The sequence below is a fragment of the Mizuhopecten yessoensis genome, unplaced genomic scaffold, assembly GCF_002113885.1.
Source record: "Mizuhopecten yessoensis strain PY_sf001 unplaced genomic scaffold, ASM211388v2 scaffold3229, whole genome shotgun sequence".
NCBI classification, from domain to species: Eukaryota; Metazoa; Mollusca; class Bivalvia; order Pectinida; family Pectinidae; genus Mizuhopecten; species Mizuhopecten yessoensis.
In genome coordinates this window covers 2,082,085-2,107,404 of record NW_018404940.1, presented here as the reverse complement: position 1 = coordinate 2,107,404, position 25,320 = coordinate 2,082,085, and the positions used below count along the sequence as shown (strand labels likewise).

Genomic DNA, 25,320 nt, shown 5'->3' with positions numbered 1-25,320 from the left:
CATTCTGTATATGTGACCACTGCATAAGTATACATAACTTCTGTATATAGGTTACCTGTCTGTATAGATGTGACCTGTCTGTATAGATGTGACCTGTCTGTATAGATGTGACCTGTCTATAGATGTGACCTGTCTATAAATGTGACCTGTCTGTCTATATGTGACCTGTCTGTATAGATGTGACCTGGCTATAGATGTGACCTGTCTATAGATGTGGCCTGTCTATAGATGTGACTTGTCTGTATAGATGTGACCTGTCTGTATATATGTGACCTGTCTGTATCCATGTTACCTGTCTGTATATATGTTACCTGTCTGTCTGTGTGAACTGTGTACATTGTATATGTGACCTCGGTCTTTTCATATGTAACCATTCTGTATATGTTACCACTGCATAAGTATATATAACATCTGTATAGATGTAACCTGTCTGTATAGATGTGACCTGTCTCTATATATGTGACCTGTCTGTATAGATGTGACCTGTCTCTATAGATGTGACCTGTCTGTATATATGTTACCTTTCTGTATAGATGTGACCTGTCTGTATAAATGTGACCTATATGTATAGATGTGACCTGTCTATAGATGTGACCTGTCTATATATATATGTGACCTGTCTGTATAGATGTGACCTGTCTGTATAGATGAGACCTGTCTGTATAGATGTGACCTGTCTGTATAGATGTCTGTGTGAACTGTGAACATTGTATATGTGACCTCGTTCTGTATATATACCGGTATGCAACCATGCTGTATTTCTGACCACTGCATATGTTTGACCTGTCTCTATATTTGACCTTTCTGTATAAGTGACATCTAGATCTGTATATATGTGACCTCTGTCTGTATATGTAACCTCTATGTATGTGACCTCTGCCTGTATATGTGAGCTTGCTGTATATGTGACCTCTGCCTGTATATGTGAGCTTGCTGTATATGTGACTTGTCTGTATATGTGAGCTTGCTGTATATGACTTGTGTGAGCTTGCTGTATATGTGACCTCTGCCTGTATATGTGACATGTGCCTGTATATGTGACCTCTGCCTGTATATGTGACCTCTGCCTGTATTTGTGACATGTCTGTATATGTGACCTGTCTGTACATGAGACCTGTCTGTATATGTGACCTCTGTATATTATGTAACCCTGTCTGTATAACCTCTGAATACCATAGTACACTTCTCGGAGTTATCTCCCTTGTGGCGTAGATTCAGTTTCAGAATAAAGATACTTCAAGAGAAGGGACATGGAGTTTTTATCTTTTCTGTCGGCCCATCTGTACGATATCTTGGTGGGACTATGTAAGTCATCTCCACTTCTCTTATACCATAAACCCGCTATAATCAAATTTCTACAGAAACATCTTCATGACTACGGCATCGTCACGTGGCATATAGGTCACTGTGACCTATATTTTCCGCTTCACTGTCTTGTGATGACTTTGTACTTAACTCTTTTTCTCTCCATTACATAGTAAGACTTTGCGTTTAGTTTTGCTACATGTACCCTTCTTTTGCTAGTTCCATTGCTATCAAACTTTAATTACGGATAACAACATTTGGAGGAGTACTACTCCAACACAAGATATCATTATATAGGCCACTGTGACCTGTATTTTTCGTTTCACCGACTTCAATTAGACTCTGTGTTTAGCTCCATTTTCATCAAAGCAGAAACGGGGGAATCAATATATATACAATGTACAAGACTCATCTAGTATCGTTTCAAGAAAATTTATATTCCGTTGACATGAAGCTTCAACTTAAATTTTTCCCATCTCATTTATCAGAGATATTCTCCTTACTGCAACTCTTTGTCGTTTACGACGATTTAAACAGAAAACAAACTAGACAAAGAGAGATGTCTATATCGTTTATTCTCAGTGCAATTTAATAGCAAATCAAAGTTGCGTACATAACCTACCAATTCTCCCATAAACAACATAACTGAAATGTGTAACAAAAACATCTCCTGAGAAAGGAAAAGAAATAATAACAGTCATGATATATATCTCCAACACCAAGTTGAACCTAATTCCGCGAGATTTTCGCGAATAACAAATTAAAAGAAGCATGCGAATAAAAAATAATTTAGATATTTTACGGTTGTTGCTTTCTTTATTCTAAGTGGTAAATATATACATAACTGATATTATCGTTAAATTCATTTATATAACCTATTATATGGGCTGAAATTCATTCCATACTTTGTACGAAGAACAGATATTTGTAACAATGTTGTATGCATTTTCTTACATTAAATTGTATTATAACAAAGGGAGATCATTGGATAATTTCCCTTTTGGAATAGTTGGGGAAAAAAAATCAATTTAAGACCAAACTTTATGAAGATATAATGATAAAGTTTACTTTATGTGACCGTAACCATCAAACAAATGAACAATATCCATAACTTAAATTGAAATTTTAAAAAGTGAAATGTGTTAGTTTTTTGAACTGTAAATTAGTGGTTATTTAAACAGAATGTTCACACACAAACTGACTACACACTGACCAGAGTAAAAATCAATCGCCTTCCCCAGGCCCTGATTAACATACCAAGAAAAAATACCGTAAAATATTATTTACTTAAGTAATCAATAGGCCATATGATATGAAATTTCCACATACATATACAACAAATGACTCAAATTCGTCTACTTTTACCGATACAGTGGTAGAGCTTCGTTATTACGAATCAAATACCACCTTTATGTCGATGTGAGTTTCGGTTTTACTTTACATTTATTTGTTATTATTATTAAGACCTCGATATCTTGAATACTTAATTTATTTCAAGAAGAAAACAATGAAAACAAACGAAATAAGAGATTTTTAGCTTTCGCCGTCAATTTCTTATTTATTGTGAGATGCATATTATAGCGTTATGACGAATTCGAATTTTGTTTAGAATGTTATCTATCATCACTATTAAGCATGGGGTTTAAAAAAAATCATTTTTGCAAGTAAATAATTTGCTGAAAGTAAAATCGCGGAATAGGAATTCACATAATACAGTGATTTAGCAGACTCGAATATGGTAAATAAACTTATTCCGACTTTCGCCAATAAATTGATATCTCATGTTCGGCAGCAAAATCAAGTAAATGAAAACAATTATATGCATGTAAAAGTGAATAGGTTTTTGATTTATGTTTGAAAGGAAGAGCGGTAACAATATCCCGGTATAATATACATGTATACTTACTGACATTCGACAATAGCAACAGAAGGTTGTTTAGATTAATCGGAACCTCTTGCTTTACAAACAAAAATGCGCTTTGAATGCAATTTCAATAAACATGTCATTATAAATAATATTTCAATGCTTGTTGTAATGAACATATTAGGCTCATATTTTAACGTGACATCGAATGTGGAGTTAAACATTTGGGCTGCAAGAGTAACCAATTAAGTATATCACATGTGAATATGTTTATCCCACTCGCCAAAATGCTCGTGTCAAATCTACGTTGAAATAACCATCGCTTGTATCTTACTGAGCTAAAAGTGATGTAGATTTCAGTAATGAAATCGTATTCTAAAACAGGTAAATACCGTTACGTTGTTGGTGTCTTACTATTTCAATGTTCTCCTATGTATTGGTGGAGATTTCTGAAGACAGCACTGCGACATCATTATGGCAAATATACGCCATTATCACATAAATAATACTAATTTAAAATATATATTTTTTTTTTACATATATACGATGTATTCTCCTAGCTTTTAAAATATTATAAGCGCCATGAATTATTATTCACATAAAACAAGTTGAGAAATAAAAAATAAAATAAAAAAAATCTAGCGTTCATCACGAACCTACTTAATACTAGTGGTATAATATATCATACAGATTAATATATTAGAAAATATAATAAATTATTATACTTCCCTAAATACGGAACCTCACAATGTAGAAAATATATCTCCATGTTAAAAAGTGATGACTAGATCCCTACAAAACCTCTGCAATTTCTGTATCTCCCCGTGGAACAAGAAGAACCAACGGTAAAAAATCCGTTTTTCTTAAGTCACAAAATGAAATTTCAATATCAACACACGGGAATTTAACAACCTTTGGAAATCATCAAAAAATAAAGTATGAATTTCTTTCTTGTCTAAACATTCAGACGAAATTCTATCAACCTTTCAGTCTTAGAAAACTGCTGCAAAATCTATTCTTGCAGCAATTTTCATGGCATGTGTTTGAGATTCATTTAAACATTAAAATAATATTTTGGATTGGTAAACAAGTGTTAAACATTGAATAAATAACAAATCTTGAAAAAAAGAATGTTTCTTGATATGAATAAAAAAAATAGGCGAATTATATCACAGACTACGTCCAGAATGTCGGCAAATGACAGATGTTCTAGGCATCGCTGATTGGTTGTATATTATCACGTGATAAGAAAAGAGTGATCACGTGTGCACGGGTCCCGGCCAAGCAGTGGCCCTGTCTAACATTGGGACGGCTCCATTTGTCATAGAAAGCCGTGGTAACATGGACGTATTGGCCCTCTGTTGCATCCTTAACGTCGCAGGACGGTTATACTCAGTGCTAGCGTAATTGTTGCCTAAATTGTGTATACCTGAAAACAAGTTTATAAAAATGATACTACAAGTCACTATAACAACTGCTTGTCAATGGACGGGACCCACTCTACTCGTTGCATTATGAAGAGTTAAGTCCATTATCAAAGCTTGAATCATCTTATGGATCTGCGTCTTTCCCTTTAAACTATACTATACTATATTGATTTTAACATCCAGTTGGGTTTGTAGGACACTATGCTTCAAAATCATCGAAATTACTAACATTTTCTCTCCTAAAAAAAATCAATCTTGTAAGTCGTAGCACTGAAATATATGAATACTTAAATAATAAACAGGAAATGAAGGAGGAAAATGTGGGCAATTAAAATTGACACTTGCATACTCGGTACATCTCGAATATTACATTTATATCATGTTTGGCGGTTTAACACGTGCGGTATGGTATTTAACCATGTGCATGAGAATGTGCCAAGATAAAAAGTGAATAATCACAGACTGCTTTAGAAACGAAAGACAAACAAACAACAAAAATCATATCTGGAGTAACACATATATGTCATTACAATTATGAGCGAATTAATTTTCATTTTCTCCTTAAATTGTGTTGAAAATGAAGACACTATTTAGTGTTCTGCAAAATTGTAATTTATGACAGGAAATTGACATCGCAATAATGACTGACCAATCTTCAATACATGACGACACCGTTTAGAGAGTACTAGTTCTATATTTAGCATATTGCAGGTACGTATGTAATATGAATACTAGCACTTAAGTCATAGTCTACGGCAAAACTGTTCAACACATTAAGCTACAAAATTGACCTATTGCAAATCTATAACAAACGATTACGTATAGGGACTTTGATAAGTCCTCACCGTTTTAGCCAAAATGTTGACATTTTCTCAAACCTTCACATTTTTGTTTAACATGTATTCCAACATTGAATTATTTTGATCATTCAAATTGGAAAATTTGTTTCATATTTTCTTTCGATGAAAAAACAAATATAATGTTTAGGTTGATGATCGTATAGTTGTTGGGTTAAGATGATAAAATGTTAAAAAATGAAAAATAGATAAATTGAAAACATTCCATAACATGTATTTCGTGACAGATGAAACATTCAGAAACATGTAATACTATGCATATCAATTTGATCTTCTTTTCAATTTCGGTAAATGAAGATGAACAAAAACGGGCAGTGAATCCGAGAAAATCAATGAAAATATTTTAATTAGTATGTGTACATTATAATAATACTAGCGACCAATCAGCGACTAGGACAGAAACATGGGCGGAGTGTAAGGTACAGAAATGGGCGTGGATGGCGTTCTGGATCCTTTCATTGGTAGAGATATTGGAGTGGGCGGTATATGCATTCCCAATCTGTTTTGGTACCCACTGTCGGGTCTGCCACACGAGGGTGTGCTTGGTGAGCGATGGCTCGGGGTCGGTGTTCGACCCATCCGGAAAGGATGTACTCCCGAGGAGTTGGCAGTATAGTTCGAAATGGGTGTGCTTGGAGGTTTGAAAGAACGTTTAGAATGGACTGACGCGCGTGAGTGTGGGCGGGGCGGTGGCGGCTGTACATTGTAATTAGCCCCGCCCATCGGCTCAGACCCGCCTATATCGTAGGACTCTAACATCTTTTGGACCAAGTCTTTCTCTGAAACAGATCAAAGAATCGAAGCACCGTGTAAACAACACTCACAAACACAGCATTACTACACACCACACAACACAAACAGAAAATGGCACAAACCGGAAGTTATCAAAAAGACAAGAAACCGGAAGTCACAAAGTGAATTTATCTGGAATAGATAATTCCAATAATGCACTCTTCGTAACGTAACTACAGTTCTCAGAGTAGAAGAAACGCTCTGTTTCAAAGAATTTTGAAGCCAAAATGTACAAAAAGTTGATTGAGTAAAAGACCCATCGAGAAATTTGGTCATTATGACAATGACATATTTGATTTCAAAGTTGTCATCTAAACAGGTATAAACTCATTAGCTTGTGACAATCGGTTCATTGCATCGGTCAAATGACAACGTAATGAAAGACACTTTTGAACATGTATTTTACAAGCAATTGTTCAAGAGGCAACAGCGATTTTTGTGTAATGTGACACTATGTGCTTACAAAATTATAAGATTGGATTTTTTTTTAGTCACATATAAGTATTAAAGGACATTCTACGAGAAAACACCACACTATATTTACAAATAAAACATGAAGATGTGTTTCAAATTTCACACAATTGAAACTGTGCCTATTAGCTTGCGTATAAGTTAACCTGCGAAAAAGCAGACGTCAATTAAACGTGAGTTGAGGATGAGAATAGAGACAAAATAAACTTTAGATTATATCCGATGTAATTAGACAATTGACCTAATTTGTTTGTGGCAAAAGCATGCAAACAGTGCACAGTCAAGCACGTGACTGAAGATGATGTGGATACTTACCAGTATTATAATGATCACGTGAGTAGAAAGTTTTAATGATGTGACTGTGTGCAAACCAATCAGATCAAACTCGCCAAACATCTGGGTTTCGAAAAAGTATGTTTTCAATAGAAGACTGATACATAGCACAAAAACACAATGCATTTTGATGCGGATTACTTTTTGTCCCTCCATGTAAGAAGATTTCTTACCTTCTCCTTCCATTTTTTCTAAGTGTTTCCGCAAAGCCTCCGCACCGAGTTTCTTTCCTGTGTCCTTAATCTGAGTAACGACGGCTGACGAGTTGTCGTTATAATGGCGGTCGTATGTTGTTCTCTGTTTGATGTGCATGTATCTAGAGGAGGCCGTTGGTACTGTAATATAAGGGTGGTTATTAGTGAGACGACCAAGGCATCAATCTCTTCCCTCCATCTTTACAACGGTACAAAGCATTTTTGTTTTCGTACATCAACAAGATATGTGGTTTTTGATGCAAGAAAGATAGGTAGGGTCGATTTTTCTACATCGAAAGCCTTACCCCCTTCTCGTATAATATCATCATTGAGGGTGGTATTTTTTTTACCGAAAGTCGTTCTAAACCCCTAAAACATGTAAAATTACTCTGAACACCTAAGTTTAGGTCCAAATATAGATGTAAAAAAAGCAGGTTTCTGTGTCTCTTCCCAGGAGAGTTACCATGCACTTCATGGAAAGAAACAGGCTGCTGTACCCCACTACCACTGCATGGTACCGTAAGAGGCGACTTATGTGATCCTGTGTATGATTTCTGTGTTCTCTGCCAAGGGGACATTAAGAAACCATCACTGAACCGCTGACCATATCATGTTGCAACATTTGGGACCTGTTTCTATTTCTTAACTCTTTCTTTCCGGTTGTGTAGTCCTAAGCACCCATCGACATATGACCTTAGCTGTTTAGCAACTTCAAGGACGCTAAACCCAAAAACAAACACAAACAAATCCTAGCAGATGATATTCAAGATATTGTGAACAAAAACCATTTTCATTTTTTCCTACCTACCGTTGATTTCAGTGCCTATCCTGGTTTTAAACAAACACAGTAGTCTGAAACGCTGTCAACATAAGCTGTTGTTAAAGGTTTATGAAATATAAAGTTTTACCCATAGTTATCAAGTCACGACAATCATTTTGCTTGGCCAAAATCCATACGTCTTTTATCAGACTGCAAGTCAGTAATTATACAACGGAAGTACTCACTTGTACCGGAAGCAACAAGTTGCTTTTTCTTGTTGCTACCATAGCGGGAGGCCGGTAGTCTAAGTTCATCTTGCTGGGACGGGGTTTGGAAGGAATACCGGGCCACCGAGTCCAGTGTATAGGGAATATTTTCCTTCCAATCTGGGGGGAGATTGTATGCACTCTTCACTTGGAAACCTGTAAATAAAAAAAAATAAAAAATGTCATGTCTGTCAAAACACCTCTTCGACAAACATATATATTTTCTCAGGAATGCTGTGGGAGAACGCGCGAGATACTTCTTGATGATGATTAGATATTCAAATTGCGGAAAGTTGATGTGTATAAGAATGTGTTTACATTTATTTATAGATTAGGGATTTCCTAACTGCGTATTTCATGACGTGTGAAGTTGAAGCAGATTTCACTATAGTAGACGTCAATTGTATACAAAACGTGTGATAACTTCAATAATATCTCTATCTGTCATGTCAGAATTCCTTTCTCAAAAGTTACCGACAATTTTGTACTGGAAAACCTTATTTCATATGACATGGTAATTTGAGCTCACTCAAGGAGCATTGATACTCTTTCAGATAAAGAAGGTCGTCTAGAAAGTTGCCAAAATATCCGGGAACAGTTGTAATCTTTTGAGGTATACGCACTTGTGGTCGCTCTGGTACGAAGCAGGGTGAGGTCCCCATCTTCTGATACATTCTGTTAAGAGTGGGGAGGGTTCTTACCTTCAGCATATTCTGATACAGACTGAGACTGGCTTTTTATTTTGAGTCACAGGCCCTGGTGACGATTTAATTTATTCTATCGATTGCTATTTATACATGTACATAGTAAACCCCCAAGTAAACCTGTGTTTTCATTCTTTAGGAATATGATTGGATTCTTAACTTGACGTACTTTTAGTAAAGAGTCGACATAATATGTCACTTTGATTAAGTTACGGTATAAAAGAAGTGAGGGGTCCTTACTTTAGGGTACTTACCGTATAAAAAGTGAGGGGTCCTTACTTTAGGATACTTCCGGTATATAGTAGGGGTAAGGGTCAAACAGTGAGGGGTCCTTCCCTTGTGAAACTTTTAATATATAATAGGGAGGGGTCTTTACCTTGAGGTATACCGAGGAAGTCACTCTGATACGTAGACTGACACAGGCGTTTGTGAACCTGATTGATCATATCGTCTGTTAGCTCCTCAGACCACGGGCTTTCCTTTTGCTCTGGACGCGCCCGGCGCGGAAACTTCCATACCATGAAAGACTACAAAACACAAGATACTACATGTCAGTCATCACGTCCTCCAGATGTTCGCACGTTACTTAGTATTCAGAAACTTAATTTAATTTACAATAATGATAGAACAAGTTATTTCAACTTATAATAATCACTCTTGTTTGCTCGGATAGCGCTGGGGGTCGTCTTCATGTTTGAGGAAACAGGAATACCCGGGCCAATCCAAAGTGGTCGCGCAGGTGACCCCATATCTTTTCACGTCCGATCGGGGAATCGAACCCCGGACGCCTTTGTGAAAGGCAAGTTTTCTATCCACTAGTGCAACGTAGACGTAGTAGCCTGGTAACAGTAGCATTAACATTTAGAACGTAAGGATCCCAGTCCAACTGCACGCAAGTTTGCCCCATCTTCAGTAATTTCGCCTTAATCCGTAGCACAGTTGGGCCAGGACAGGTCAATCTGTTAGTAGTGCAATTGTACAACAATCTGAAGTCCAGGGTTCGAATACCGATCTAGCCCGGCTGCATTTTTTACAATCAGAACACTGTTGTTGATTATATTTGGTTCACGCCATCTTTTTTTTTTTAGTTTAAAGTCCCGCAAGGTATAATGATTTATCAAAGCTATCGTCATGCCGGTAAAAACAGTGTCCAATGTGTAGTTTCAGCTTTTGGAAGTGGTAAGGAGATCCTGACCAGTGCAAAACGCTTAGAAAGTGTCCAAAATCACGACCACTCAGTATTTAACCTCCTTCCTAAGCGTATGTCAAATGACTACGCGATAAATTTACTTTTAAATGGCGACGGCGTTCTGAACCTGCGTCAATGCGATTAAAAAAAATTGTTTTGTATAGTAATTCCTAAACAAGAAATTAAAAAGATTTTAAGTAATCTCTTTAAGTCACTAAGCTCTTTAACTTGTAGGTATTTCCTTATTCACAGTACTTATTTTTTTTCACAATCATGTAAACTGTAGAATGTAAAAAGACACTTTAAATTATAGACACAAAAAATGTAGATTGGACACTATTGGATCAAATGAAAAGTCATAGAAGATTTCTCATAAGTTACGTATATTACCTATATATAGTCAGACATATTTCCGAGGACCGAACGTTTGCAAGGGATTTTGTACAGATTAAAAAACGTGTCTAGAGGTCTGTATCGTTAAAGGATGTATGCTATCTTACTATTTTTGTACTTATTAGTGCTAGAGTTATCTTCCTTGATTTTTTCCACAAGTACATGTATTAACCTCAGTGTTATCATAATGAGGCACGATAGCTAGTCTAGTGGTAGGACGCCGGTCTCGTGTTCGAGTCACGATAGTCAAGTGGTAGGACGCCGGGCTCGTGTTCGAGTAACGGCACGGCACTGTGTTGTATCTTTGAGCAAGATATTTTACTCCGCTTGTTCCAGTCTACTCATCTGTAAATGAGTACGTGGTTGGACAGTGCTAGAATTGTTGAATGCTAGCTGTGAACGCCAAAATGGCAGCACTGGCTGTATGCTCCCCGTGGAGTTGAGAAAGATATTGGCTGGTTGCAAAGGCCCTATAACCACGGATACTAATTTGTGAACCGCTTTGAGACGACCTACGAACTCTTTGGGGATAGGAGGCCAATGTCAAATTGAAATGTATCATAGAGGGAATCACATATCATCCCGTCTAGTGATATGTGTAAATTACATATTTGTATACAGTTATTACACGGTGTCGATATTGTTTAATTTCTTAATTACATGTTCCCAGTTTTAGACGGAGTATACCAACTGTCCTACATTTATGTATCTGTATTTGTTCAAGTCAACTTGATGACAATACATGTATATCAACATAACACAAGTATGCAGTATACATATTGTTGACACAATCATCCAACGCACTACCATCAAAGGGAAAAAGTTGTATGAGGTGCGCATGCAAAGGGGGGAAACTCTTATACCCTTATTTTCAAATACAGCTAAAACATGCTATTGACAATGAGGAAAACATAGATATTGAAATATTCTAACAATATGGACCAACCCATTCTTGTTAGGTAAGACGGGAAATACGTTCTTATAAACAATGAATCAGAAGTCAAATGTGTAACCATTTACAACTGAACCGGAAATGTATCCACTTACCTGAAGTGGGTGTGGTTTATTGCTTCGTGAACCGGAAGCGCTGCCGCTCCTGATGGGAGCGGAGGGGGGCTGAGATCCTCCTGTGTAATCGTTATGGTACGTTGTGGCCCCGATGGGGCCGCTCAGGTCGTGTGAAGCAGCAAACCCTTGTGACGACATGGGCCTGGAAAAGAAAAATTGGTAATTTATTCCATTCATGACATCATTAACAACTTTTGTCTCTTTATAATATGACTTATTGAACGTAATATCAATGTCATCTTCAAGGAGGTGTGACAAAACAGACATGTAGCATTGTTTGTTAGGACAAAACAGACATGTAGCATTGTTTGTTAGGACAAAAAAGACATGTAACATTGTTTGTTAGGACAATAACAGACATCTAGCATTGTTTGTTAGGACAGCAGACATGTAGCATTGTTTGTTAGGACAAAGCAGACATCTATTATTGTTTGTTAGGACAAAACAGACATGTAGCATTGTTTGTTAGGACAAAACAGACATGTAGCATTGCTTGTTAGGACAAAACAGACAATTAGCATTGCTTGTTAGGACAAAACAGACATGTAGCATTGTTTGTTAGGACAAAACAGACATGTAGCATTGTTTGTTAGGACAAAACAGACATGTAGCATTATTTGTTAGGACAAAACAGACATCTAGCATTGTTTGTTAGGACAAAACGGACATCTAGCATTGTTTGTTAGGACAACAAAGACATGTAGCATTGTTTGTTAGGACAAAACAGACATTTAGCATTGTTTGTTAGGACAAAACAGACATGAAGCATTGTTTGTTAGGACAAAGCAGACATCTAGCACTGTTTGTTAGGCCAACACAGACTTGTAGCATTTTTTGTTAGGACATCACAGACATGTATCATTGTTTGTTAGCACAAAACAGACATGTGGCATTGTTTGTTAGGCCAAAGCAGACATCTAGCACTGTTTGTTAGGCCAAAGCAGACATCTAGCACTGTTGGTTAGGACAAAGCAGATATCTAGCACTGTTTGTTAGGAAAAAACAAACATGTAGCATTGTTTATTAGAACAAAACAGACATGTCGCATTGTTTGTTAGGCCAACACAGACTTGTAGCATTTTTTGTTAGGACAGCATACATGTAGCATTGTTTGTTAGGACAACACAGACTTGTAGCATTGTTTGTTAGGACATCACAGACATGTAGCATTGTTTGTTAGGACAAAACAGACATGTAGCAGTGTTTGTTAGGACAACACAGACTTGTAGCATTGTTTATTAGGCCAAAACAGACATCTAGCACTGTTTGTTAGTACAAAGCAGACATCTAGCATTGTTTGTTAGGACAAAACAGACACGTAGCATTGTTTGTTAGGACAAAACAGACATGTAGCATTGTTTGTTAGGACAAAACAGACAGGTAGCAATGTTTGTAAGGACAAAACAGACATGTAGCATTGTTTATTAGGACAAAACAGACATGTAGCATTGTTTGTTAGGACAACACAGACTTGTAGCATTGTTTATTAGGACAAAACAGACATCTAGCACTGTTTGTTAGGACAAAGCAGACATCTAGCATTGTTTGTTAGGACAACACAGACATCTAGCATTGTTTGTTAGGACAAAGCAGACATCTAGCACTGTTTGTTAGGACAAAGCAGACATCTAGCATTGTTTGTTAGGACAACACAGACATGTAGCATTGTTTGTTAGGACAAAACAGACATGTAGCATTGTTTGTTAGGACAGCAGACATGTAGCATTGTTTGTTAGGACATCACAGACATGTAGCATTTTTTGTTAGGACAGCAGACATGTAGCATTGTTTGTTAGGACAAAACAGACATGTAGCATTGTTTGTTAGGACAAAACAGACATGTAGCATTGTTTGTTAGGACAAAACAGACATGAAACATTGTTTGTTAGGACAACGCGACAAAGGCAATATATCTGAAAATGCTGTCAGTGAGAGCAAATCAACAAACATATGTCATTCTAATTTTGGTAATACAAAACCTTTCACGTTCCTCTGTGAAAACAAAGCTACCAGAATTTTTCACTGCTGTCTGTGAAGAAAAAGCGACAAACTGACTTACCACATCGTCTGTGAAGACAAAGTGATACAAACAGTCATTCGCTTTTCGCTATCGTCTGTGAAGACAAAAGTGACAAACAGCCTTTCACTATCGTCTGTAAAGACAAAGTGACCAACATACTTTCACTATCGTTTGTGAAGACAAAGTGACAAACAGATTTTCACTATCGTCTGTGAAGACAAAGCAACAAACATACTTTCACTATCGTCCGTGAAGACAAAGTGACAAACATACTTTCACTATCGTCAGAGAGAACAAAGCGACAGACAGACTTTCAGTATCGTCTACGAAGACAAAGCGACAAACAAACTTCCATCTTCGTCTGTGAACACAAAGCATCTAACAGACTTTCACTATCGACAGTGAAGACAAAGTGACAAACGTACTTTCCCCTATCGTCTGTGAAGACAAAGTGAAAAACAGACGTTCACTATCGTCTGTGACGACAAAGCGACAAACAGACTTTCACTATCGTCACAGAGAACAACGCGACAAACAGACTTTCACTATCGTCTACGAAGACAAAGCGACAAACAAACTTCCATCATCGTCCGTGAACACAAAGCAACAAACAGACTTTCACTATCGACAGTGACGACAAAGCGACAAACAGACCTTCTCTATCGTCTGTGAAGACAAAACAACAAACAGACTTCCATCATCGTCTGTGAAGATAAAGCGACAAACAGACTTTCACTATCGTCTGTGAACACAAAGCGACAAACAAACTTCCATCATCGTCAGTGACGACAAAGCGACAAACATACTTTCATTATCGTCTGTGAGGACAAAGCGACAAACAGACTTTCACTATCGTCTGTGAAGACAAAGTGATAAACAGACTTTCACTATCGGCAGTGAGGACAAAGCGACAAACAGACTTTCACTATCGACAGTGACGACAAAGCGACAAACAGACCTTCACTATCGTCTGTGAAGACAAACCAACAAACAGACTTCCATCATCGTCTGTAAAGATAAAGCGACAAACAGACTTTCACTATCGTCTGTGAAGACAAAGCGACAAACAAACTTTCACTATCGTCAGTGACGACAAAGCGACAAACAGACTTTCACTATCGTTTGTGCGGACAAAGCGACAAACAGACTTTCACTATCGTTTGTGAAGACAAAGTGATAAACAGACTTTCACTGTCATCAGTGAGGACAAAGCGACATACAGACTTTCACTATCGTTTGTGAAGACAACGCCACAGACTTTCACTATCGTCTTTGAAGACAAAGCGACAAACAGACTTTCACTGTCGTCTGTGAAGACAAAGCTTCAAACAGACTTTCACTATCGTCTATGAAGACAACGCGACAAACAGACCTTCACTATCGTCAGTGAGGACAAAGCGACAAACAGACTTTCACTGTCGTCTGTGAAGACAAACCAACAAACAGACTTACATCATCGTCTGTGAAGATAAAACGACAAACAGACTTGCAATATCGTCAGTGAAGACAAAGCGACAAACAGACTTTCACTATCGTCTGTGAAGACAAAGTGACAAACAGACTTTCACTACCGTCTGTGAAGACAAAGTGACAAACATACTTTCACTATCGTCCGTAAAGACAACGCCACAGACTTTTACTATCGTCTGTGAAGACAAACATAGTGAAAAACAGTCGTTCACTGCTATCTATAAGAACAACGCGACAAATTGAATTCTAACGGTTAAACAATGTGTCAGTTCCATGTTTATGTTTGTGGTTGAAATGTAAAAAGTGTATATATTAAAGCGTCAGTCTTCCTAAAAAAAAGTCTTAAGATATTTCGAACTCACCTATTCGTTAAGCTAACCATTCTTTGACCAGAGTCATTACTTAAAGTGGTTTAATTAAGGGTCCGTATAGTCATTCTATATAAAGTAAAAATCTAATTACAACTTCATAATTGAACTGTATAGCCCCCACACTAACCGAACCAGTACACAACACAAAATGTCTAACAGTTAATGGAAAGGCTGTAATTGAAGTAAATGTCCATAATTCCAGACTGGATATTAACTGGTAGTAAAGCATCAAGCACGCGTTTAACAATACATCGATGAGACACCACGTTCGAATAGCTGAAGTTCAATCTGATTTAGCATTTCAATGCTAATTCCTCCATATAGCATACACGGATTAGCACTAATTACCCGTGTGTGATGAAGACAAGAAAAATGCCACAGATAAGGTTATAGAGTGTCCATGACTCGTAACAGTCTCGTTCTAGATAATCTCTTAGTTTATCCATCGTCTTTCTACGATATTTACGGTAATCAATCGCAAGCCATATATACAAACTACACTTAAATAACGATAACGGTGATTTTCGTATTACAACACTAATTGTGTGGGTCTTCAGACACCCCTTGGTTTAATTTCCGTCACGGAATTCGATTTAATGTTTGTAAATCACGCAAGTGGGCTGATAATGGCGGATTTAGAAAAAGGTGCACAGAAAGCTTATTTACCGTTACAGAGAAGCATAGTAATTTGACATGACCTATTAAGGCAGTGTATTCATTGAAATATGGTCGTTATATAAGATACAAAACAAGTATCATACATAAACAGTTTACAAGTCGATCACAAGTCATATTCGCAATTTTCACTGCAAGAACACTTCGATTTTTGACAATTCTAAAAAGGCACCCTGCAAAATGATTAACTACGTATATTGTAAACAAATTAATAAGACATAACCTTGTGATAATGTATATAGAAATAGTTCTATATAATGCTTGTTGTCAATGCTTAGTTTATTTGGATTGTTTTTTTCTACAGAATTCATGCAGTTTTTAAAACATGTAAAATATCATTTGTGTATTCACGGCGATATTCGAAGCAGAGTGCCAAGCGTCACTTTAAGAAATATAAAAAAAGGATGACTTAATTAAATCACCTGACAACTGTTGCGTTCATATTGACTATGGATGCCAATTGAAATTAGTTCAATACTTATTTTTTTACCGTTTTTGAAGTAATAATAGCATTCAAAGTATGTATCGTGTATGGTTGCTGTTATGACGTCATGATAATGATGACGTCAGCAATTGCGCCAATATCCTTAGCCGATCAATAGAATCAAACCCTTTGTTGAGGCTGTGACAGAGAAATCTAAAATCTGAGGGGTGATTTTTGGTTGTCTAAACCCGAGGCTCTGCAAATTTCTTATATTACATCTTCCAATAAAAACATGGAATTCACGTAATATTCTATTAGTTTTGTCTACAACTTTCGCGAGCTATCTAGGACACAGGGGTCCGGTAATATAAAGTTCGTAGAAATAAAGCACCACATTTGTATATTCCTATCTGTATATACTATATTTCTATGCGTAATAATGTTATTATATAATCATGTCAAACAAAAGGGGGCACATGGACACTATATTGTATTTATATTACACAACGATAAGTACACATCGCCATCGTGTCGTGGACGTTCATGCACATGGTGTATATATGTAGCACTGGCTCGCCTAATAAGGCCGGGTTATCATTCAACATCAAATATGTGTAAATCCCATTAAATCCTTAAGTCAGCTAATGGTTTAGCCTCGATAATCACACAGTTACTAGCTCCAGCATTAAGGATCATTGGGGTTGAGACATATCAGCAATATAAATTAAAGTTTAAGCGATATACAACTTAATCACAACCGAGTTCGAATCAATATCATAATCGCTTTGACTTCGCCTCAAGCTTAGTTTGAGCTTAAGTTTTCAAAGTATAGGTATGGAAAGTTGAGCTCAAACTCATCATGAGGTGAAACCAAAAGTTGTGTGACATGTATAGGAGAATCTCATTTATTCGAATAGGACTTCCATTAACCACACTCGAACTAACCGTTCAACACTCCCATTATTCGGAATTCCATTAACAGGGCTCCTATTAGCACGAATCCCTTACCTGGACGCCCATTAACCGCCTTCCTTTTACAAGATTCTCATTATCCGGGCTTCCATTATCAGGACATGATTTTTGACACAAAATATCCGAAAAAGAGAGAGACAAACTTGCGACAAACGTCAGAGAAAACTTCCGTACAATATGAGTTTGGAACTCTTTATCCCAGGGCCTGGCCAGTCACGGAAGATCAATGCTGTACTGTAATATGAACAACAACGGTATAATGATATACAATTTGAAGTAAGATTTTCCGGTCTGACATGGTTCTGCATTACATACATGTAAAAACAACGTTACCTGACGGCCGTCACGCCGGAGTCCTTCTGAGGATAATCCTTAGTGTACGTGGTCTGGTACGGGTTTCTTGGTCCTGCAACGGACAAATCGGTTGGTTAACTTCATAATGAAAATGAGGCAGGCAAGATATTGCTTACTTCTCAAGAACACTCTTGTGAAGTTGTAAATCCAATCAAGGACATATTGATTAATCATTATTTTTTGTGATTGTGGGAAAGAAAAAATGACTGTAATGTCCCAGCTTTGGTGTTAACCTTCAATCTGAAATTATTCCATTAACTTTATATTGCTTGATATATTTAATAGACGATGTCCTATTCCTCATTGACATTAAACTTTTCCATCGACCCTCATTTGAGATTTTCCATCGACCCTCACTGACATTTTCCATCGACCCTCATCTAAGATTTTCCATCGACTCTCATCTGATATTTTCCATCGACCCTCAACTGATATTTTCAAATACCCTCATTTGACATTAACCATCGATCCTCATTTGACATTTCCCATCGACCATTATTTCACATTTTCCATCGACGCTCATTTAACAATTTCCTTCGACCCACATTTGACATTTTCCATCGACCCTCATTTAACACTTTCCATCGACCCTCATTTGACATTTTCCATCGACCCTCATTTGACATTTCCCACCGACCCTCATTTGAGACTATCCTCATTCACCGAGTATATTGCCGGTAATATTTCACATTGTTATTATTTTTGCGGTTTTCCATTTGTTATCAATTGACCTTTCCCATCGACTTAGTAAAGATTGAAATATTCCTCAACCGTGACAGTTTTCATTTAAGTGGGGTCAGTTGTATCTAAGTGTTAGGTCATTCTATTCCATCTGGTCAGTTTGGGTGCTTAATAAAGCGGCGAGTCGTGGTCAAATAAATCACAAACCTTCAGAATGACGTACTCTAATACAGTATATGAATTAATTGACAACGGGAAAGACTGACCTCATTAGAGATATATTGACCACACACTGACCATATACATTCTATGTAAAAATTCACTAATACTCCAAGTTTCTCAAAGTAGTTTAATTATGAAGATCCTACGCTCTTCAAATGTAACAGATATAAAAAAAAATGAAACTAATACAGTTTGCGAAATTGTCCACGTTTATCGAATTAAATTATGATATCCATATTTTATTCGCTACACTTCAAAACAGACGTTAAAAAACTTTCCAAACGCATAAAAACCCTTATGCGGTCAGTCTCTACACATATACTATTTTATATGCATGAGTGCTATGCATTTGTCGGTCAAAAGAAAATATGGATTGATCGAGTTGCAAATACATGTGATTTTTCATTAAATTATCTTTAGCCGGAAAGCTGGTGTAACGTGAACAAAATTGAGATCCCTTTTACCATATTCTCACAACAAAAGCATGTCAAACTGCACATTTTCTGATTTTTAAACAGTTAGATAGGTAAAATTAAAGGAAAACACCGTAAAGTTTGCCATTCTCGTGCATTTTGACGTCATCGTCTAGTTTCTTGTGACGTCACCATCGGAGATTATATCAAAAATTACTACACCATATAACAGTATTGTACATTGAATAACAATGATATCTATTGATTTTGTTCCAATATGAACAAAGTTTTACAGTACAGTAATGTACGCTCTATACTGTGTATAACATAAATAACGGATTTCCAGAATCATTGTGAACCTGACTATACATTGTATATCTAGTACACACAGTGTAATTGTAAAATAAACACTGTAGTTGAGTGAATTTAATCTACAACAACATAAACACAATGTCAGATAATCCGTCAGTGCACAAAACCCCTCCCGATGACCCCTTTAAATCCACCCTACACTTTAAACTTACCGAAAGTTGGCATGGCTGTGTGGGGCCTTTCCACGGGATAATGACTCGAATTCCTAATTTCTTGTCCAAACTTTAGAGAAGTGAGCAGTTGTAATGCCTTTTCTCGATCAGCACTAGATTCCGTTTTGTCGTAAAAATCTTCCAGATCCTTAGTTAATCCCTGTGTTATCACATTTTCGCCAACCTGTAATGAAAACGTATACAAATTAAACTTCAATTAGTTTGTTTTTCAAATACAAGCAATGCGTTGGCGATCCCGTATTCGTGGCAACTTGGGCAAGTGATACGTATTTTAACCACACATAGCTTACCCTGGGCTCATCGTAAACCGGAGCCATTGGTGGATACATGGCGTATGCATTCATCATGTTGAGTCCGGTATCGATATCAGTCGCCATTTTTACACCGGAGTGTCTCAATCTTATGTAAAAACGACTTCGATTGGCTCAAACAGAGCACGTGTCCGGGGATAGTTTGTTGTTGTTACGAACCATCGCGTCTAGTTGCCAGGGTCCTCAGAGGGACGCTTCAGTCATTGAAACGCTTGAAATATCATTCAAACAAATATTGAAAAGTGTATTATTTTTCTCACCTACCCTAGAACGATATTCACACACCATATTGTTATCATAAATAGCATTCTAATCCTTTAATAACACAAGCAAATGTTTATTATTTTCCTTCGAATGGGTTTGTTGTTCGAATGTATGTACCTGTCTGAAGGATAATAGACTAGCGTGTTGTCGGGGACAATTTCGTTTAAAAAGTAATGAATTACCCTGCTATAGTGTTAGTTGACGGTTGATATGTAGTGTTGGTTTGGCCTCATACGACATGCCGAGTATAAATGGAATGGTAATTATCAGTTGAAGCCTGCTATCGATCGATATTCAGACTGAAACATATATATCTCACTGCAATATATATAACATATTTACATTGTACATTTAATGTATAGCCCTATACAGTCAGATGGCAGAATAAAATTGAAACTGATCTGGACCACCCTGCTTTACCCTGAATTATAATGATATGCGTGAAACTAATTTCTTATTTTTACGGAAGATTTTCATTAGGGATACGTTTTAGGAATTATCTAGTAGCAAGTAATTATAAGTTACCAAGTTGAAACGATACGCATATACCTTACGATACGATACGTATCACGATCTACACTTCCCCGTATTTCATTTTACAGGTTTTTGTCATAGTGTTAAATAAAATGCTATCAAAATATATTTTTAGTACTTTTGGGTATGGCTGCACAGTGGACCATATCTTTATTGAAGGATTCCAAGATGCACAATTACTTGTAGAAAGCTTAAATCTTAAAATCAATTCACCAGTACAAATAGTGTCTCCGCTGTAGTTACAAATACAATCGGTATTACAAAAACTATGAAAAAATAAGACTTTCTCTAAGTAAGAACATAGTTATTCTTTCTCTGTCTTAAACCCGTCATTCTGGTTAAATATACAATGAGGCACAATGGTCGCGAGGTTCGGGGCAAGAACTTCTGTGTTTGTTTTGTAGATATCAAAGACCGACATGTATTTAAACTAGACAGACGAACGAGAATTCTTATCTCGACACACTGACATGTCATTTTGATAAATACAGTTCCACCTGCGAGAAGCGAGGGAGCGAAGGTTGGGTGGCTGGGAGAAGCGAGGGAGCGAGGGTTGGGTGGCTGGGAGAAGCGAGGGAGCGAGGGTTGGGTGGCTGCGAGGTATATAGAGACACAACTCGCAGTATACTACAATGTACGTCGAATTCTGAACCCATCCTAAAAATTAGTAGACATTTAATCACATGTTTTTCTATATATACTGAGTTTCGTATTTGTATAATTATCTTTTTTATATTTTAAACTGATAACAACGACTTTAAACTTTGTTTTGTGTCGCTTATTTCCAGTCTACTGTAAGTACTTTAAGGCGTGCATGGTTCGACCCCCGACCGTCGGGAACAAATCCCGCCAACAGCAGGGTCAACTATAATTACAAAGATTGTTTTAGCTTATCATAAGTGATTTTTCGTAAGTTAAAATATTATTTCAGATCCGGCACATATCATATACATTTTGTTAATTTAAAAAAAAGTGTAGTTGTTATAACCAAACATTACACTTAATGTATGCCCGTTGCGGTTTTGTTCGTCAACTGTGTTACCACCCCTGCAGGTTGGGGATCAGAAAAGAATACACCTGCTGTTACTCGTGTGGAACCCACTGCAGAATTGGGGATTTGCTTTGGTGTCCTATATTGGGGGACACAAAAGCGGCCAAAATAAGTCTGCTGCATCCATTGCAATATTTGATATCTTTATCTTTCTTTCTGGGCGGATTGGTCGAGTAGTTAACACTCCGGCCTTCAAAGCAGGCGGCCGGGGTTCGATCCCCGAAGTCGCCGTACGTATTGAATATTCAGAGAAAGTGTTTTTCTCCTGCCCACACAACTCCACCAACCTAGGTGGAGTATAAAATGGTCTGGGGTGGATGTTACGGTATATGTGATGTATCATTTAAGTGAGGTGGCACTATAAATGATACCGTTGGAAGCACGGTCCCACTACAACAGAACACTATACATCTCCAGCACACACGCAGGCATACACACATAGGGATACATTAGCCATGGTGGTATATGACTAGTAGTTAGTGCCAGATAAGGCAGCTCCCACGAATTCCTTCATATTGTATTGATTAATATATTGACTGTATACAAATTGTATATCTTTGTACTGTAAATCGCCTTAGAGTGGCTTATGCTAGCTAGATAGGGCGCTATATCAAATATTCTATATTTATTTTTATTTATTTCTACTTCTAACTACCTTTTATTTCCTAGAGCATTGCTTGCCAACGCTTCACTTTTGGCTTTAATGTTGAGCTTTCGCCCAGGTGAGGAAGGCAATGGGTTCTGTACCCAGGCCGGGACATACCAAAGTCCTTAAAAATGGTAGTTGTTATTCCCTGCTTAACGTTCAGCATTTAGGGGAAGGGCAACAACTGGTTCACCCGTTGTCAGTATAATGTGACCAGGTGGAATGCTGTACTGGGTGCCTTCGGCGTGGTATTTCGGTGAGATAGCACTATTAAGTCGGCATCTGATCCGCGCTATCACAATGAGGCAGGCACTCCTACATACCATGTCTCCTGCATACACACACGCAAACATGCATACACTACACACATGGAGACACGTCCTTAAATGACCTTAACTGTTAATATGATGTTAAACCAAATTAAACCTAACCAATAGTCAACTGTTGCACAATTAAAAGCAGACACACAGCGATCCAAGTGCACCCTCCAAAGTCAGGCTAGCACTTCCGGAAGTTGCCAGGATGTAGGGTCAACTAACACCATTGCGGTAAGGGACATGCTCTCAAAACATGTATGCCTCTCATGTTAAGCGTAATACATTCAATATCTTCAACTTCAAGTTGGCACATGTTTGTGTGTATTGCCAACATCTGATACTCACTCACCTCATGAACTCCGTTCTATAAATTAGTCGACTAAAATGTGTGCTGCCTATAGCAGTAATAGAGGTACATTGTCATATCAAAATGTCAAAATGTCAGCTCCACAGACAGGATTGTGATTAGAATTGTACGGTACCGTTCAGAGTATTAAATCAGGGTTTTCCTCCTGCGTCTATTGGCGATGTTATTAAGGTTCAGTAATAAGGGCGGTATTGCACAGGCGAATATTATCAAGTCAATCCAAAAGAGAAACATTTCATATATTTTAAATGTTTTATTTCACTAGTTTTCATTGGGATAGTACGTTATTGTTCAATTTTATGTATTTTTGAAGCTCCCATGAAACCATCTGAAATGTGATATCCCATAATACCCATACAGCACTGAGTCCTAAGTTTGAAATGGATTACCTCACGTAGCTGGAAATGAACAAGGCCACGACTGTAGACAAGGACAACGGCTGACAAGTGGGGGTTGGTTTACAGTGAGTCCACTCACTTGATAACTTTACGAGACCCTTGAAAGTGAAATAGACTGTGTAACAAGATAGGTTTACAACACTAACCTCACTCAGATATTTCTATTTCAAAAACACGATGCATCAGGGTGTTTTATATAGATGATGCATTTTTGAAATCTATTCTGGCGGTACAATCTAGGTCTAATGGTATTTTACGATGAATTTTGTGTTTGTACTATTTCGATGATTTATTTACAGCAGCAACCCGAAGGTCATTTTGATGGTATTTCTATGTTGTTTGTGTCCTGTCGCGATAAAACCCAACCTTAAGTCAAAATGTTCGCATGAATGCAGTGGTATTGCCAATCTGCGGGAATGAGTGTTTTGAATAATTATTGCAAACATTATTTTACGAATATTCAAAATAATGTAACACCTTCGGCCCCTTTATCAACTGGCCTTAGTCATCAGAAACATGACCAAAAGATCACAATAGCAAAGGAAGAAGAGAAAGCACAAGACAAGGATGTCATTTCACCACCTTATTCAATATCATTCATTGTGCAAATTCAAATCAGTTTTAAATATAAGCGCGAAAATGATTTTTACGGGGATTCGTAAAAAAGTGTGCATTTATCTTCACAAATCTTCACGAAGTCGACTTCTATAAATTTGTCCTGTTACACGCGGTGTCTAATAACACACCCGATCCTGAATTGAACCTCCGACCTTCTATACACGGTAGGAAAGCGCTACAAAAATCTTAGACATTCCGAGAAACAAATCAAGGATGTGTATTCAAGACAGGTACCCCGACTTTATTAACATCACAAAGAAAAACAAAAGAGGATAGAGAGGAAGGATTAATACCTGAGTGCTTGCAGAAGACAAGGGTGTCCCTCATTACAATATCTTTTTGTCCTATCATCATACAAAAGAATTCGCCTAGAGCGGAGTACAGTATGGCATTGTTGGTAATAGGGCTTTCTTTGCTATAAAAAGCCGTTAGTAGGGCACTGTAAATTTTAATGAAGACGACACACAATAAAACCTAACCTGTCCACGACACCAAACTCCCATTATCAAATCAACCATTTTATTACCAGACTTCCATTTGAAGTGTCTATGTCAATATATCTAAGTAAATACATGTACATTGTGTGCGTGTGTTCTTTTCGGTTCTTTATTGTACATGTATTATAAAATACTTGTCAACTTCCCCCGCCGCCCAGCAATATCTACACAATGTACGGGCCACTGTTTATACAACAAAATAAATCGGTATACGATCATTCTCGTGTACTATCTGTGATTCACTATCAATACGGGGGCTCGTTCGGAGATGATTTATTTATGTCGTGTATATTCAACAAAGATATTTCAACAAAGGAACATCTAGATCAAAGTATTTTGTACATTTGTATACTGAAAAAGGCAGTTGTCAAAAACGTCATTTAATAATAAATATGACAATGTAAAATTTGATATAAACGTCTTTGCTTATGAGAATAATCATTATAATGTAGCTTTGAAACTATAATGGGATTCTGTCACTCTACAATATGTGAGCAAAAGTGAATGGTAATTTTTGTTCGAAAGAAATGAAATGGGGGGGTGGGTG

At 37.2% G+C, this 25,320-nt stretch overlaps 1 protein-coding gene across 3 annotated transcripts in view; it reads right to left on the bottom strand.

Annotated features, from left to right (window-relative positions):
- Positions 1–1,861: 1,861 nt before the first annotated feature.
- Positions 1,862–25,320, bottom strand: part of LOC110447169 (testis-expressed protein 26-like) — a 25,986-nt gene continuing 2,527 nt past the window's right edge. Inside the window, exons 1-8 of one of the 3 annotated variants that reach the window (XM_021492684.1) lie at positions 20,061–20,198; positions 19,750–19,933; positions 17,889–17,961; positions 11,603–11,765; positions 9,350–9,500; positions 8,249–8,425; positions 7,223–7,384; positions 1,862–4,598 (exon numbers count right to left, since the gene is read on the bottom strand). In XM_021492684.1, the coding sequence (XP_021348359.1) occupies positions 4,429–4,598; positions 7,223–7,384; positions 8,249–8,425; positions 9,350–9,500; positions 11,603–11,765; positions 17,889–17,961; positions 19,750–19,933; positions 20,061–20,147 (1,167 nt within the window). In that variant the 5' untranslated portion in view covers positions 20,148–20,198 and the 3' untranslated portion in view covers positions 1,862–4,428. Of the gene's footprint in view, positions 4,599–5,781; positions 6,233–7,222; positions 7,385–8,248; positions 8,426–9,349; positions 9,501–11,602; positions 11,766–17,888; positions 17,962–19,749; positions 19,934–20,060; positions 20,199–25,320 lie in introns of those variants that run through there. The other 2 variants (XM_021492682.1, XM_021492683.1) reach the window with 2 other exon arrangements.